Source organism: Gracilinanus agilis, chromosome 1 (assembly GCF_016433145.1).
Source record: "Gracilinanus agilis isolate LMUSP501 chromosome 1, AgileGrace, whole genome shotgun sequence".
Classification (NCBI taxonomy): domain Eukaryota; kingdom Metazoa; phylum Chordata; class Mammalia; order Didelphimorphia; family Didelphidae; genus Gracilinanus; species Gracilinanus agilis.
Genome location: NC_058130.1, coordinates 122,292,042 through 122,310,371, shown reverse-complemented (window position 1 = coordinate 122,310,371; position 18,330 = coordinate 122,292,042). Strand labels below are relative to the sequence as shown.

At 35.7% G+C, this 18,330-nt stretch overlaps 1 protein-coding gene across 1 annotated transcript in view; it reads right to left on the bottom strand.

The window, feature by feature from the left end:
• PTPRD (protein tyrosine phosphatase receptor type D) overlaps positions 1 to 18,330 on the bottom strand; it is a 610,060-nt gene that overhangs the window by 39,984 nt on the left and 551,746 nt on the right. Inside the window, exons 30-31 of the mRNA XM_044656609.1 lie at positions 16,904 to 17,023; positions 16,245 to 16,399 (exon numbers count right to left, since the gene is read on the bottom strand). Of these exons, the coding sequence (XP_044512544.1) occupies positions 16,245 to 16,399; positions 16,904 to 17,023 (275 nt within the window). The remainder of the gene's footprint in view (positions 1 to 16,244; positions 16,400 to 16,903; positions 17,024 to 18,330) is intronic.

The following is an 18,330-nucleotide window of genomic DNA, read 5'->3' as shown; positions in this document are numbered from 1 at the left end:
CTGGAGATTGGAAAAGCACAAATGGTAACAGAACAAGTGAGCAAGGGAATCAAGAACTAAGGGTAAAGATAAACTGGTTCATGGAGGGGTTGAAAATGGAAAAGGAAAACAAGTATGGCCAGAATAGACTTGATGGCCTGGCAGTATACAAAGGGATGAAGGAAATATAGTATGGTGAGGATGAAACATATATTCATGGGAGTAGGGAACAGGGAGAGAGAGATATAATTATAGGAGATAGTGTTAGGATAAAGAAATTTCAGTTTTGATTATAAAAATGAAACCAATTGTGGGTGATGACAAGACCAAGGGTGGGGCCATCTTTATATGTAACTAAAGTCTTGCCTCTTGTTTTTACTAGCTGATTATCAGAACCAGACTGAGAGGAATGTTTGCACCTCAGTTTCAGCATACCCACCCATTGCAGCTATTGCCATACTTTTCTTTTGTTAAGAGTTCAGGGACAGAATTCACCTGAACTATTTTCATTTACTTCAATATCAAGAAGTTTTAGGATGATTAAAACCATGAAAACATAACAAAAACTATGAAAACAGGAAGGCAGCTATGACACTGCTGATTCAAGGAAAAGGTGAATACGTGTTAACCAAATTGCTAGTGCTTTCAGACTCCTTTAAAATAAGCATTCTTGGATACCCAGCTTCACCACCAACCCCACCTCCCAAATTCCCCAGGATTTGTACTCAGAATATAAATCACAGAATTCAAAAATTGGAAATAACCTCAGTGGCCATCTGCTCTAATCTCCTTATTTAACAGGTAAGGAAACTGGGGCCCAGAGAGAAGCAATAAGTTGCCTAGTGTTTCATCCAGGAACTCTACAGTCAAATTTTCATTTCCCTATTCATATTTCTTAGTAAAGGAGCTTTCAAACAAAGCCGTACTCAGATCTGATCACACCACAAAATATGTATTTTGGTTTGGGGAACATTATGGGTAGGAAATTGAGGAAAAGCTATGGTGAACAATTTAAGAAATGGTGTGTCTATATATTATGCATGCAACAAAGATTCATTCTTAAGAATTACATCCATGAGGAATGTCTATTATTATTTCTGATATTTTAAATGTGCTTATTGCTAAGCCTCTAAGCAGATATAAAAAATGACAACAAAGCATCTTTTAACTGTACTACTTTTGCAGTCTCTTATTGAATTTTGGAAAATGCTTGACTAAGCCTATGAGTTTATTATTGCATCCTACAAACCAATAAGTTTCAGTTTAATTGAACCAAGATAACAAGTGAATTTCAGGACACAGTACATAAGAGAAAATGCCCTATAACCAGATCTTTTGTTTTCTAAGACAGGATTGGGGATTGTTCCTTTTTCCTAAATGTTAAAAAAAAAAAGACCTAAGTGACCCCAGTCTTGAAAATGTTTTCTGTCCCATAAGTTAAAGTTAGGAATTAGGTAGACAATCTGAGAATCAGACTCTCTGATATAGATACAGACAGACAACTGATAGAAAGATGATAGACAGATGAGAGGAAGGTATAATAGCTAAATTAAGCAATGGATTGGATATGTGAAATGAATGAAAGAGAAGATTTTAGGATGACACTGAGATTGTGGACACGGTTACCTAAGAAGATGGTGATGCCTGTGATGATAGGGAAGTTTTAAAGAGGAGAGGATTTTGGAGTGGAGGATGGAGAGTTTGTACTTGAACATATTGAGTAGGTGCCTGTATCCAGTTTTGCATAGGTATTTAAAAGACATATGGAGGACAGAGTCTGGGAGATCATGAAAGAAACTAAACCTCGATAGACAGATTTGGAAATCATCTCTTCAGAGATGATACGAACCAATGCATGATTCTGAGCTCACCAAGTGAGGAAGTACCCTGCAAAAAAAAAAAGAGCATTAGGGGCATCTACTATTAATGATCATGACATGGATGAAGAACAAGGAAATACAACTGAGGAGTGGTTGGACAGAAAGGAAAATCAGGAATGAGTAATGTCATAAAAACCTAGAAAGTAAAAGAGTCTCCAGGAGGAGATGATAAATAATGTAAAAGGTTACAGAGATATAAAGGATGAGAATTGAGAAAAAGCTTTTAGATAAGACACTTAAACTAATGGTAACTTTGGAGAAGGCAGTTTTAATTTCATAATGAGGTTGGAAGTCAGATTACAAAGGATTCAGAAGAGAGTGACAGGAAAAGCTGGGGCTTTAAATAATGACAGTCTTCTCAAGGCATTTAGCCAAGAAAAAGAAGAGTAATATAGAACAATAACTAAAGGTAATGGTTGGATCAAGTGAGTTTCAGGAATGGGAGAGGGCTAAAGCATTTTTGTAGGCAGCAGTAAAAGAGCTAGTGGATAGATTTAAGGTGAAAGTGTGGGGATGATAGTTGCGAGGAGGACAACCTTTTGGATAGAGAGGTTGTGCTCAAGAGTCATGTAGAGGGATCTGTCTTAGTAAGAAAAAGGGCTACTTTAACAGAGATCTGAGTTTAGGAAGAGGTAACTGGGCAAGCCATTTAAATGATATGATCTGAGGAGAAAGGCATAAGTATTCTTGACAAACAATCTCAATATTGTCAGTGAAGCACAAGGTGACATATACATCTACGCATATGTGAATCTTATGGAGAGCTGGGAAGGTTCAGAATAGCTATTGTGGAGATGAGGTCAAAGGATGAAAAACAATGTTTGCCATGTTGTAATGAGGGCCCATTTGATTAGTTAAATTTATAGTGGAGCCAGTCAGCAGTCTTTCATGATTTTTTTCAGCTCCTTTTGGTGGCACTTGAGTAGGACTAAAGGTGGTTGGTGGTAATAATAAATGGTCAGGGATTGAAAAGGCATGATGGATGATAGAAAAAAAGTCAAATGAATTGAGAGTAATGTTATCTAGAGTTATTTCATCAAGGTAATAAAAAGTATATTTGTATAGGGATTATGGCTTCAGAAAGAATAGAGAGGTGAAAGGAAAACAGGTCATGGTGAGCAGTAAAAAAAGTTAGGGGTTGTAAGGCATAGGGGACAATGGAATGATAAAATGTCATATTTAAATAAAATCATTTTGGAAAATGTAAACATGGAAGTAAAAGAGGAAGTAGAAGAGGCTATAAGTGGCAAAAAGGAATAAGAAGAATTTTGACTGTCCTGTGTGAGAAAGTTGAGGAATTGGTAGGGTGCAGGGAGTTTGGGACAGTCAGTGGTTAATTGTGAGAACTGGGTGAACCACATTGACTGTATGTTGTGACAATTCTGGAGCTAGCTTAGTTCCCTTTGTATTCCTTTATGAGCTTACTCCAAATTCTGTTCTGTGAGAAATGTTTCTTCAACTGTGAAAATTGGAAGAAAACCTCAATGCATTGTTTGAACTCAACTCTGAGTGGCTGGAAAACTGGACCTCCTGTACCTGTTGTTTAAAGACCTTTAACCAAGGTTATAGTGACCAGAGATGCAGCCAGATCCTAAGACTGTTATAAGGAATTTTCTCATAATTATACATCCCAGGCAACCCACAAATCTTATCTGAAAACGGGTCCCATATGGATCAAACAGTTATTGTTTCCATGTTGCTTCGATCATTTACACACACATGGGTGGAATGGGATAGCTCTTTTCCTGAATTCGGGGAATTGTACCTATTCAAACTATTCCCCTCCCAACTTGGAAAGACTCTAAAATTTCATCTAATTAGAAATCAGATTACCTAATATAGTGTTTCCTTTTAATTAATTAATTGGTCTTATTTGATTGTTTTTATGTATAAAAGTTTGTCTCCCTCTGTATTTGGAGTGCAGCACTAAGCTAAGGGAGGGGCTTGGCCCCAATTTGTTAGGCAATTGCCATACATTACTTAACAATAATATGCTCAGAAGATCAAACCTTTGTTTCCTGAGTCATTTCATCTTTCTCTGGTTACAGAGGCAAGAGGGAGATAAGAGAATGTATGTAGCTGGTACTAGACAGAATGGCATGAGAAATGTATCAAGAGGAGGGAATCTCCGGGAGAGCCAAAAGATATAAAGAACGAGAAAGAAAGAATTTTACAATAAAAGGAAGTTTCTTAATTATGGAACAGGTATTTCAGAGGGGACAGTGGGAGGATGAATATATCTGAAGTGGAGAGTGATAGAAGTCAAAAATTGAGTAGCTAAGGATAGAGAATAGGATTTGAATATCAGCAGAATCACTGGGATGGGCAAAGTATACAGGGACTGAAATTTGCTAAACACTGAGGAGTAATTTAGGCACAGTGTCATTAGTTAGGGAGGGGATTGTTGAAGTATTCAGGAGGGAGACAAAGGATTTGATTGTTCAAGGTCCTGGCCAGCAGTGATGTTGGATCCTGTGAAGCCCCAAGAAGTCCAGATCTTGGTAGGCAAGAACAGGTAGTAAGGGAGCCTGGTTAGGAGAAAGGATGTCTTGCCTGCCCTGAAGAAGGCTCTAGGGAAGAAGTAGAACAGGTCTCAAAGGTAAGCTTGTCTATATTGGGCCCAGCCTTAGAGATGGCCCCAGGGCAAGGATCCATGGACACAGACAGAATCTCTGCTGGAGATGTCAAAGAATCACATGCTGTCATTCTGGCCCTTCCTCACACAAGTGCCTTGTTAATGTAAGGCACTTAATAAGTGTGTACTGAATATATGAAAATTTGGACTGGATTTCCGGGAAGACAGTAAATTTCTCCCATCTTTATCAAACTGACATTACCAAAATTAAAATAAAATCCATCAACTTTTTTGCTCATCCATCTAAAAACACTACTTTGCTTCATTCAATCATTTCCCCTCGTGTCCCTCCAATTCAGGAAGCCCTAAATCCCTCCAGAGTATGACCAGGATCAAAGCTAGTTTATAAGGCCATTATTACTATCTCCTGTTTGGTGAAATAAGTGGAAAAACTCAGCAGAAATAATAGCAGCCACAACATTCCCCCTCTTTCATAAAGTTGCTCTAGATTGACATATACTGAAAAGTACTTTAAAACTTAAAGTGCTATATAAATGTTAGATTATTATTACTATTATAATTTTCATTATTATTATTATTTTCCTGCTGAAACCTCTGTTTCGAGGAGCCTTAGAAGGATTCTCATACAACAAAAAATGTTGGATAAAAGTTTTTTTAAGTGTAAATGTAAATCCTTTTTAAAGGATCTGAGGTAAAACTTACCATTAGCTTACTAAAGGAATATTAGAGAAGTGCAGATATTATGACTTGAAGGAATCATAAGATACAATGTGGTGACTGGGAAAGTCACTGGCCTGTATACACAAATCCCTCATTTTTAAATAAGGGATAATAGCATCCAGTTGAGGATAATACTCATGGTTCTTCCTCAGAGAATAGTTGGCAGCAAGTACTATGGAAACCTGAAAGCTTGAAACAAACTGGGTTATTATCATCCTGACTATTTATTTTAGCTCCATGTCTTAAGTTTGGGCAGGGGACATCTCCATTTTACAGAAGAGAAAACTAAGGTCTAGAAAGGGTGATTTGTGCAAAGTCACAAAGCTAGTCAGCATTGTAATAGATCTACTCTCATTAGTTTAATAATCTTTCAAGGATAGGCAGAATCCATTTTCTCTCCTTTTTTATGGTAAGGTTCATTTGGGGAATAGTATATTTCTGCTGGGTGTGGTGCCTATTCTACTTAGTCAATCAACAAAAGTTTAATAAATGCTCATATCGTAAAGAATATTACAAGAGATATTTGAGGGCAAATTTGGATTTTATCCTCAAAGGACTGGAGGTGCTTTGGAATTATTGAGTATTTCCTAGTTCTCTACTTTAAAGACAAAGATGATCCTGTTAGGGGTTTTAGACTTTAATCCATTGTTTAGAAAAAATAATTTAGGAGAATCTGTCTATCCCATATTGTGTACATAAGCATTCTCAGGGAAAATTCTAATGGGAAATTCCCCATCAGATAATTAGATAATAATTTAAGGAAACTTGGAGGCTTTATCCAAAATGAGAGTTGTAAATTGTTTGGTCACAAAGCATTTAGTATAAGCTTTAAACCTGGAGACAGTATGGCATTAGAAATTAGATTGTATTGGAGCAGCTAAGTGGCTCAGTGGATATAATACCAGGTCTAGTGACAGCAACTCTTGGGTTCAGATCTGACCATAGATAGATCCTATCTGTGTGACCCTTGGCAAATCACTAAAGCCCAATTGCCCAGTCATTACCGATCTGCCTTAGAACCAACACATAATACTGATTCTAAGATAGATAGAAAGGGTTAAAAAAAAAAAGAAAAAGTATACTATATGAAATCTAAAGAGCTAAATTCAAATTCTCATTCTGTTTATTATCTCTTTGATCTGAGATAAATGACTACTCTCTGCATCTTACTTTCTTTGTCTATAATGTGAGGGAGAAGGTTAAACTATTAATTTCTTCTCTTTCCAGATCTAAATCTTAGGACTCTAGGTTGGTCCTATAATTCACTCGTTAGAGGCCATTATCTAAAAGTTCATGAACCTGGATAAGGAAAAAAAAATCTTTTAGTTTCTTTCACTTCTAATTGAAATGTAACATTTCTTTGAATTATTTAAAAATACTATTTTGAGAAGGAGTCATAGGTTTTACCAGATTGGCAAAGGGGTCCATTACACAAAAAAAGTCAAAAACTTCTAGACCAAAGATTGAAATTTGCCATAATTTGTCTAAGAACAAGATACAACAGCACCCTACATCTAGGTAACAAGTACACAGAAAAGGCCTCCTTTGGAAGCAATGGGCCATTGTATCCACTCGCCATCACTCTCCTGACATTAATCCATAGCATGTATGTGGAACAAGTTATCAAGAGCTATCAAGATATCAAGAACTATTACAGAGAAACTGGAATACTGATAGACACAGGAGAGTTCTTAAAACATCCATAAGCTATGCTTACTATTCAGGACCTTAGAGAAATCTGACAGGGTTGGAAGGACATCAGGCAATGGGATGCAAAAGAATCTGGGATGACTTGACTCTTCTTCCTAATATTTCAGACAAGTTTTCTTGGGTCTGGCTAAGATGATGAGAGAATGTCGATGGCAATTTTAAGGGGAGGGTGGGAGAGCAAGATTTTCTAGCCTGAGAAATTGCTTCTTAACCAAGAGGATATTTTGAAATTCATTTGAAAGCTGATGGGATTAGGCATTCAATCCAGCTACATGGAAAATAATGAAGCTTACAGAAGCACAGAATTTTCAGGCTGAGAGGGAACTTCAAATTTATCTTTTCTAAACTCTTCATTGTTTGTTCCTATTGATCACTAGGTACAGAATTATCCTTTTTTATGAGCATTTTTATTTAATAAAAGATTTTGTTTTTCCTCAATTACATGAAAAAAATTCAATATTAATTTTCTGATTCCAAATTATCTCCTTCCCTCCCCCTGCCCTGACTCTGAGATGGCATACACAATTTGATCTAGGTCATACATTTCCAACTTCATTTTAGAGACAATGTAGCTGAGACTACAAGCCAGGGCTGGAAAGAACACACTTTTGACTTTAGGTCTGGTGCTATTTGCTCCACCACCATTTTCTCTTGGTATGTATTTTTTCTAGAGGAACCCATTTCCCTTTCAAGAATTGACCTTTAGCTGCTATACTGAGAAAGCTAAGCAAGAAAAGTCAGTGTCTTTGGTTAGGACTGTCTTTTAGAGTTTCTATGTTACTCTCATGGGGGATGGGTCTCACATATATTTCTGCAATGGAAGAAGAACAAGCTTCAGCAGCTGTTCTTTAGAATCTTCAACATACCTTCTCAGTTCTACTTGCCACTGAGAGGGGTTTAAAAATACTCTAAAATTGTTTATTTATGTGGAAAATTTTAGAGTTTTGCTTTGTTGGATTTAGGCATATAACAAACATTGTGTGTGTGAAATATAAATGATTACAGCAGATGGCATGGTCAGAGTCAATAGAATTGTGTGCACAAGAAATAGCTCAGATCCCAAACGAGAAGTCTGAATTACTATAATTGTAAGATAGCTACAGTAGAATGAAGAAGGTCATTTACATTATGTTGACAAATATAGGGGCAGATTTTTATCCTATGAAATGGAATTACATGAAGAGAAAAAAAAGAGGGAATTCAGTGAATAGTTACCAGAGGACAATAAACTGCAAGTGATTTTTAATTCTATTCCAGCAGAAAAAAACAATACCAACAAATTTCTTTCTCTCTCTACATCCCACTTCATTCAAAAGAAGGGACAACAATAGCATCTGCTACATTTGGCTAGGATCTGAGATGAGGAAATAGCCTGTGAATGACAGGCATACAGCAGCCCTTACAGAAAAGGCTCTGGAACTAGAGAGAAACCAATCAAAGGTGATATATAGTTATAAATGAGACATAAATAGGGCAATCCACATTGAGCAGCTATGTGGTTCAGTGTATAAGGTGCTGAGTCTGGAGTCAGGAGAACTCATCTTCCTGAATACAAATCTGGCCTTGGATACTTAGTAGCTATGTGACCCTGGGTAAGTCATGTAAGCATGACTGCCTCAGTTTCCTCATCTATAAAATGAGCTGGAGAAGGAAATGGCAAACCACTCCAGTGTCTTTACTAAGAAAACTCTAAATGGGATCACAAATAATTGGACCCAACTGGAGCAAAAGAACAACAACTATGAAGCTTCCATGGGAAATCATTTTCAGTAGCATGGGGTGGTTACCACCACCATGACACTAAGCCAAATTAGCCACATTTATTCCTGGCATCTTTCTACCTCCCCTTTTATAGCCCTTCCATTTATAGCTTTTCTTCCAAGCTCCTGTAGAAATCCAGTACCTTTACGCTATTACCCACCCTCACTTCCAGTTGTTCATCTTTCTTCACTGTAGCATCCTTATTGAGATCTGCTCTCTCATAAAGTAACCCAATCTCCTAAAGTGGTTCTTACCTCTACGTAGCTAAGGTGCCCCTCTCCCATTACTAAGCATTAGGGCTACTTATTATGTGAGGTTCTCTGCACAGTCACTTCTAAATGCTGAGTTGAATGAGAAAGGCTATCTGATGAAAAGAGAAGTGAACCATTAGGTCAAAAGACCTGGTCCTAGCTCTTCCCTAAAACTAATTTTGCAACCTTGAACAATAAAATGAAGGCTTTAGTCTAAATCATCTCTGAGGTTTTCTACAACTGTTTCTTTGAAATGACTTATCACAAGTGTCACATGAATTTTAAAGGGTCCTTCCTTGTTGCCTCCTCAGTTTCTATGTTTTGCATACCACATAAACTAGGTTCAATTTCTCTCAACCTTGGAAAGGTTCTCAAGTATGAACTAAACTGGGATCACCTCAAATCGGCTAAAAGAGGAAACACCCACAAAAGAGAAAAAATAAAAAGGATATAGAGAAAAACAATCAAAAAGCAAAGCTTCCCAAGGAAACGAATAGAACCCTCCATCCATCTTTTTTAACATTTTAGTTGTTACATCAACTCAAATGAGAAATCTGGAAACTTTTGAAGTCTGAGTGGAAAAGTAACTAACTTGATTGCATCTTTTCTATTTGCTTGAATGTATTTTGAACCATGTAATCTGGACAGAATGTTCTCCACAATGGAATATGAAAAGGTTTATCAGCTACATGTTCATGGGCAGGCTAAAACTGATTGGGTGGTTTTATAGATATGAGGAAGAAAATTCACTTCCAAATGTAAAATGCTAAATTCATCAAAAAGAGGGCAAAGGCAATGAGGAAAGCCTCTTTTACTTATATAAAACTCTATCCTTTAAATATACGAGTATTAGTGATAATGCCAGGCACAATACAGAAGAATATGGGACTTAGTAAGTCTTTCACTCACTTTATTCATAACATGAAATTCAATTTACTTCAAATCAACACATTTACTCATCATTACTTTGTTAATTAAGCAGGTAAGTCCTATCCATGTAATTCCCTGTATAGTTAGTGTTTGGCAAGTCTTTTCACAAGCAGGCTTCAGGCTCCTTTCCAGGCTCATTTCCCCTTTACATTCTATGTTCCAGCCAGCCGACCTAATTTCTCTCTTCGAAACTAGTACTCCATCTTCTGCCTTTCTTACTTTAAATGAGAGTTCTCTATGATTAGAATGGCCTTCTTCCCAGAAGGTAAGCACCCTGAGGGCAGCGACAATTTTGTATTTGTATTTACAATATCTAATGTAGTTCCTAGCACATAGTAGGTGCTTTTTACATATATGTTGATCTTATATGTAAACAGAGATACAGACACAAAAATGACCTTCCTTTTCACTTTCATCTTTTAAAATCTTTCAAGGCTTAGCTGAGTTGTCATATCCTACAGGAAGCTTTTCTATTTCCCCAAGTTGTCAGCAATTTCCCCCTTCCTCAAATAATCTTATATTTATTAACTTGTCTATATATTATATCTTCTTGGTAGAAAATAAGCTACTTAAACATTTCTTTAACTACGTGAGGTCATTTTGGTAGGTGTGACATTTTGAACACTAATCAAAATATATGAAATTGTATGAAGCATGATAAATTTATGCAACTAGTTTTAAAACATTTTAATATACAGAAATATTTGTTGCACACTTTAAATTAATCGCTTATAGTGTATATAACTCTCTGTTCATTTCCAGAATGGGACTACTCATTCTAACTTTTTTTGAAATCCCTTCCTTTGGAATTGCCTTTAACAACACTGGCATATCCTTCTGAGCATTCGAAGTGGTGGTCAAGCTTAGTCTTTTAAAGGTAGAATTGGTTGTTGGAAGCATTTAAAAATGATTTAAATTCAAATGGGATGAGTAAATTGGGTGATTGAATTGAGTAATGGTTTTTTGTCTTAAAGTAAAAATGTGTCCCAAGAAAGAAGGGGACAAATTTTTTGGCCTACCACTCATAAAGGCATCAAGTAATTTTCCAAACTTGAAATGACTAAAAGGTTATAAACAATAGTACTATATTCCTATCAGTTATCCCACCACTCAACCTACAATAGTGTGAATTATTATATGTGTATAATTTGAAGAAACTGAGGACATTCAGCCTAGAGAAAAGATGATTTTAGGGGCAGGATGGAGAGCATCATAGGGGTCCCTGAGTCTGAAAGGCTATGATGTGGGAGATGGATAATATTTGTTCAGAGAGGGATAAAGAGCAATGGGTAGACACTGCAAAAAGGAAAAATTATAGGTTGATGGGGGAAAAAAATCCCAGCAACTAGAGCCATCCAAAAGTAGAATGGGATTGGTTTAAAGAATGGTAGTTTTCTTAGTAGAGTGCTTCAAGAAAGGCCTGGATGACAATTAGCCATATTGATATCAGGATTCTTTATCAGATATGCCATGGAGTAGGAAGACACTAAGGTTCCATTCAACCTCAAAATTTTATTATTCTCTTGAATTTTTATGATAAATGTTATTATTTTCAGGCTTAAATGAGTCAATTTATATGACATCCCTTTGTAAATTATGAAATACAGTTCAAATTTAAGAGGCAGTTAAACCTGGTCTATCAAAGTAGTTACATGGAAGAGGGAGAACACTCAAATGGAAAAAAAAAAACAAATGTTTGCTTTTTAAAAATCTCACTTTTTTATAGTAACAATACCTATTAGTAAGATCAGGTTTAATTTAACATCATGGAAGAAGGTTTTAAAATTTCTCCAATGTTCTGAAACAAATAGCTATAACAATTTCCCTTTCATTCCAGGAACTATTTGTTATTATCTGACCAGTACTTGCTTGACTACACTAATACTATTTGAAGAAGAAATAAGTGCATTTCTCCTCTATCACTAACATGTATACATTATAGCTAACTCCTAATAGGGAAACTCTTTGTTTTTAATAAGAATATTTTTCTGACAGTGGGATATCTATTCACAATGCCAGAGATTATTTTTTATATTACTATTTTGTTTCAGGAACTAGAAATATATTTTTTTTGGATGACTACTGATATATAAAAAGACACAACTAAAAGCTTAATACATTCAAAGTGGTACAATTACTTCCCTTATTCTTAAAATGTTCCCACTAATAAGGTTTTATCTGGAACATTTGAACTAATTCTTTATTCAGAGATTCTGGTAGTCCTAACAATACTGTCTTTCATTTACAGAAGTCTGATCTCTCATCTTACTTGGTTTACACATGAAAATGAATTCCAGGTTTAACAATAATTGAGTCCACAGTTTGTGCTTGTCAACACCTCAAATCCACATTCTCTGGCAATATTTGCAGTCAAAAGAGACACTTGAATGGAATAAAGTAGGACAAGACTCAGGTGCAAATATTAAAATGCACTCATAAATCTGCATTGTACCGTCTCTTTTTCCGTAGATGGCATTTGCTGGTGTGTTTTATTTTTACTCCTACATGCATAGCTGTCCAAATTCCTTTTCACTTCCAAAGAATATTTTCCTTATTGTTGGACAAGATTCTCCTGGATCACTAAATAGGTTCTTTATATGAGTTAGGTAGTATTCTAGATGCGAATAGATGCACAAAGAAATATTAAACATTTTCAAGTTCCATTTCATGGAAATGGCTCAGTACAAAGGGGTGGACAATGCTTTTTTGGGGGGCGGGTATGATTACTTTTCTGATCATTGGTGTTACATTAACTTTTCAAGATAACTGAAGTAATATAAAAAAACTGTACCCTATTGTGTTGTTTTATCCGATTTCCCCTCTCTCTTTGAAAATTAAGTTGGTTATGAATTGAGAAGACTTTGGGGAAGCCTTCTCCAGTCAGTCATTTAAGAATAACTACTAGGATGCTAAGTAAAGAACAAAGAATTCTTGTTAAAGTGAAGTGATTTTGGGGGATCCTTGAGGGTCCTAGGCTTAACATAATGTTAGTTCATAACCTAATAAGTGTCAGAAGTAAAATATTCATTATAGTAATAAATTGTCTTTATTAATGCTCTCCTCTTTTTTGCTAAACTCAATCTAACTCAAAACTCAGATCAAATGCTCTTCTATGTGAAGTATTCCCTATCATTCTCTCATTAAGCATATCTTTTATTCTAACTTAAATTACTTTTTATCTACTTTCCTATGCCATATGTTTTATTTCCTTAATAGAATAAGACTATTTGAAGAGATATTCATATTTGGTATGCTTCATCTTTTTGCTCATGTTTTTTCTACTCTTCCCCAAAGACACTGATTACCTTTAAATGGGAACATTCAGTTCTCTTCCAAAGACCCAAACTGTCAGTTCTCTCTAGAGACCTGGATCCTACCACCAAAGCTTCATTTCCGGGACCTCTTCTTGGCCTAAGATCTTTTTTTCCACTTTCTATGTCTATGTCTACTGTCTATAGATGCCTATAGTTGCTCCAAGAATTAGTGGGGAGAGAGAAAGACTCAGTCTCAATAAGCAGAGTTTTTAGAAGTTGGAACTTTTAGTAAGTTTTCCTCCAGCAACAATATTATGCTATTAATGTAGATTATCTTCACCCATTTAAATCCTGCCCATCTTAAAATCCTGTTCAAATGGCATCTCATGCATTAAGATATCCATGATTCTTCTAGTTGGAAAACGATCTTTTTTTCATAAAAACTCTCAAAGTATTTTCCCCCTCCTGTATGCAACGATGGCCTTTTATCTTGTATAAATACTTTTACAACTCTTTATTTTCATGCTAGATGACAAACTTCTTGAGAAGAATGATGCCTTCTTTATGTATCTATGTTTCTCACTGTTTAATATAATATGCAGGGTATGGACTTAATGGATGTTTACTGAACTGAACTGAATAATGGATTAAATTGGCCTTTGTGGATTATTCTTGGAACCTAACCACTTATAATATTACTTTTATATAAAAATGTGCTGCAGGTTCCAAACAACCAATTTAGAAATGAACTTCAGAATCACAACTCATTAGTAAGTTGGAGCCTGTTCCTATTTCATGTTTGCTCTACCCTCTGTATATAAAATTATTTCCATATCTTTGATTAAAAAATCAATTCGTTTCTTATCCTAAACTTTAATCTTACCAGTCAAAATGTGCTTGGTGTTTCATACCATCCTATGATACTTTCCCTCCCTTGATTGCTTTTCAGAATTCCTCTTTTCATATTTGGCTCTTTTTACTCCTAGTGTATTTATTGCTAGATAGGAGACATAACCCTTAGATGTACATTAATTTTCCCTGAGCACTTTCATTTCCCCTTTCTGCCCTTTCCCTCCCTTTATCCCTTGCTCCAATCTCATTCCTCTAAAAACTTCCTACCTTCTTATAGAATCCACTTGGCAGAGAAATTGGCCTCTGCTTTTAAGCTAAAACTAACTCATTCAAATAGATAAAAATGACATCATGGTGAAATTTCCTCTAAATTCCTACAATGATGATTTTATCCATTCCATTGTAGCTATGATAGAATTAATAATTTGCTCATTTACACTGTTGCCTTTTGCCTAATTACTTCTCAACTGTGGTGAGGTTATACCTTGTTTAGATAAGATTCCACCATCAGCATTTTCCTATGATCTCTGAAATGATGCTGAACCCCGAAATGTTCACAACTAAATTTATCTTCTGTCCTTCAAAAGCTGGAAGCCCTCTTAACTCCTATGTGGTGTTGATAGTGCTACTAGCTTCTTGCCCTCACAGCCTAGAAACTGCAGTTTAAAAATTAAATTTAATGACAAATTTTTAAAATAGCAACCATTTCATGATATCTCTCCCCAAGAGCCCTGTACTATCACCAAAAATCCTAACATAGGGACTACATGACAACTGAGGATACAAGATTCAGCATCTATAGTTTCCCATCTCTCTTCTGAGAAGGGAATTATGTTCCTGAGAATCATTCTTCATTTTTCATTCTTCCCTAAATTCAATCATTTAACAAAAGCTACCAATTCGACTTCAAAAATGGTTCTTATATTCATGTCATCCTTACTACTTCCTTCTATGGCCTTTGTCTTTAACTCATATTATTGTTAATAGCCTACTAATGAATTCTGCTGCCAAAGTTTCTCCTCCAATATACCCTTCTTACTGCTTCATGCTTTGTACTAAGGAAAGTTTCCTTGTTTGTAGTTTTTCCCCCACTTTCTTTCCATTTTTAAAAGCTATAAATCAATTTTAAGAGATATAAATTGCATTTTCTGGTTCAAATTTCTGAAGAGGAGCCAGCAAATAATATGAGTTCTTTGTCTAATTCTTCATTCAAATAAAATTTTGTTCAGTGAGAGCTCAGGTTCTTAACTGAAAGTCCATGGACACCAGCGGGAACTTTAGACAGATTTTAGAGGGTCAATGAATTCTTTTTGTGTCATTTTGATGACTATTTTTCTACATTATTGGTTTCATTTGTAATTTTACATTATGTATGCACTTAAAAAACATTACTCTTATGAAGGGTCTATAGCAGTGGTTCCCAAACTTTTTTGGCCTACCGCCCCCTTTCCAGAAAAAACATTACTTAGCACCCCCGTCTCATACTATCACCACCCCCTTACAGTTATTCACCACCCCCTGATGCACCTGTGGCCATCACCACCCCACTGGATTGCTGCAGCACCCACCGCCCACTTTGGGAATCACTTATTGGTCTATAGGCTTCACCAGACTGGTAGAGGTGTTTATGAAACAAAAAAAGGTTAAGAATCCCTAGTCTATAGGATAAAATGCAATCTCGTTCTGGCAATCCAGGCTTTTTCGTAGTCTGGCTCCAGTCCACCACTCCAGGTTCATTTTATTCTATACCCCTTCATATATTCTACAGTTCAAACATGCTGGACCACTAACCATTCTCCAATTCTGTTCTGCCATTTTCTGCCTTCATGAATTCACCCACATCATTTCTTAAGCTAGAATGCCTCTGCATCTCAGCCTATTAAATTTTCTTTTCTTTCTCCAATACTCAATTCAGATCTCAAAACTTCCATGAAGCCTTCTTCTTTCCCCTTGCCTAAAACTGACTCCTCCTCATTTCTCTTACCTCTAACTTTTATTAATCTTCCTGGATTTCTGAAAATACCTACTATAAGAAACAAATAGTTTGATCTGAACCTCGGTTATGGACTCCATTTCATCTAAAGAGAGATACACAAGGCAAGGTACTCATGTTCTTAATTTCATAGTCTTCATAAGATTCGATATACTAAGAGTTTGTAAAACAAAACAAAACAAACACAATGTTCTACATGCACATTCCAATTCTTATCAATATCTGTTATCAATCAGGCCAAAATTTGAACTAGGTTACCATTTATATTTTTGAGACCTTTCCTTAAATATATCTATCACACATCTACATGGGGCTTACCTGCAGTGAACAACCATAGGACCAGCATCGGGAGGGTTACAGGTTTTGACTCGTCGCAAGAAAGCTAGGAAAGGTGTTGGATGTTCTGGTACCCCATGATCTGGCCATGCTGTAAACTGGAACTGCCTCACCTCCCTCTTCTCACTTGAACCATTCTGTTAAATGAGAACATTGACTATAATGGACATTTCTTAAATCCCGGGTTCCAATAGGGAACAAAACATCAGAAAAGACCTGAGAATCAGTGTTGGTTAGTGGTCATATCTCCATTAGTAAGATGTATTCTTTTGGAGGTTCAAACCAAAAGTAAAATGCAAATATTTGCTCAGGAAAATAAAATTTTTAAGAGATAGAAATTGCATTTTCTGGTTCAAATATCAGAGAGCTCTTGTTACATCTCTGAAGAGAAGCCAGCAAATAATTTGAGTTCTCTGCCTAATTCTTCATTCAACTAAACTTTTGTTCAGAGCAAGAACTCAGTATTTACTGTGATGAACTTCCAGACAAGGAGAAAAATTGCACAGTGATAATGGAAGAATTATTTCATTCTTCACTGTTGCCAGTAAGATCAAGATTTAAGTATAGCTTTAAGAGATCTGATTTCTCAAAAGAAGCTTTCTTTAAATAAAGAAAAGGGAACGGAAGGGGGGAAAACACACCTTGTAAAGTGCAAATGTTCGAACGCAGTATGTTGCCAATTCCACAGTATCTAGCAGCGTCACCTGAATCAGCCCATATGTTTCTGTGCCTCTGCTGGGCCAATACTGGTCACATTTCACCTGCAAAAAAACATGTACTGTGTTTATTTCATAAGCTTATCAGTTTTAGTTAAGTTTTTCAAAGCCAGATAAAAGTATCAGATTTCCTGGAATTCACATTTTAAAAATCTTAGCAGTGTTTCATTTAGCATAAAATTTTTTTCCATCCCTTTTTTCTGGAATGCTTTTTTTTTTTGTGAGTCCCAACATGAGAAAATTGCTCCTTTGGTGCCAGTATAAACTAAATTTCTGTATCAGGAATAATACCAAGCAGTGAAACATTTAGCTGCCCTGGAGGAAAATAAAGTACAATTGTTGACTAAAATAAGCATAGAAGTAGTTAAAACTCTGAAGTGTTCTGAAGAAAAATATAATTTTGTTTTCAAGTTCAGTGCTATGAAACATATCAGAAAATTATATTCAGGCTTTTAAAATACATGGTTGGATAGATAAAGGGCTCATCCATCAAAAGTTAAAAGACATAAGTCATTATATCTTGGGCAATCACAATTTCCAAATATGCTTGTTTAAAGAAATGTGGAAGTAATTTGTAAATCTATAAAATGACAAGGCTCAATACAAGAGGGTGTTAATTTTTTTCTGAAATGAGATGATTTGTTTTGGTTACAAATAATATTTGTCTGGGACGTGAAAAAAAATTGCTAGTACTTCAAAAGGAGTCTCTGGGGATCCTATAAAACCAATGTGAGGTTTAAATAATTTAAAATACTGTTACTTGGGATGAATGATATAACGTTTCTATGAGAGTAGGAGAAAAAGCATATAAAATACATTTAGACCAATTAGGTTGATGTACAGCCAGAAAGTGTTTTAGAGTGTACAAACATGCCTCAGATATACTGTCCTGAATACCTCTGTCATATCCTGAAATGGACCAAATATAGATAGATAGATAGATAGATAGATAGATAGATAGATAGATAGATAGGTTGATAAGTAGCTAGGTAGATAGATGTAAGATCTGCCATTTTTACCTCAGATAAATCAACTGAGGCTGTTTTTTCTTGCTTATTTTATCTTTCTGGATTTTAGAACTGGAAGGGACCTTAGAAGCCATTATTTCCAACCCTCAACTTTGATGAGCAAAGTAAAGCTAGAAATGTTAAAATAACTTGTCCAGGGGCACATTGATAATAATTAGCAGAGTTGAGATTCAAATCTAGGTCCTCTGACTCCAGACACATTTGAGCTCACAGCTTCTCACACTGATATGTTATGGTTGGAAGCATTATTAGTTTTTTTCCACTTGAAAATAAAAGGGCTAAAATAATTACTTTTGAGGAAAATTAGCAGAACATCATTATAGA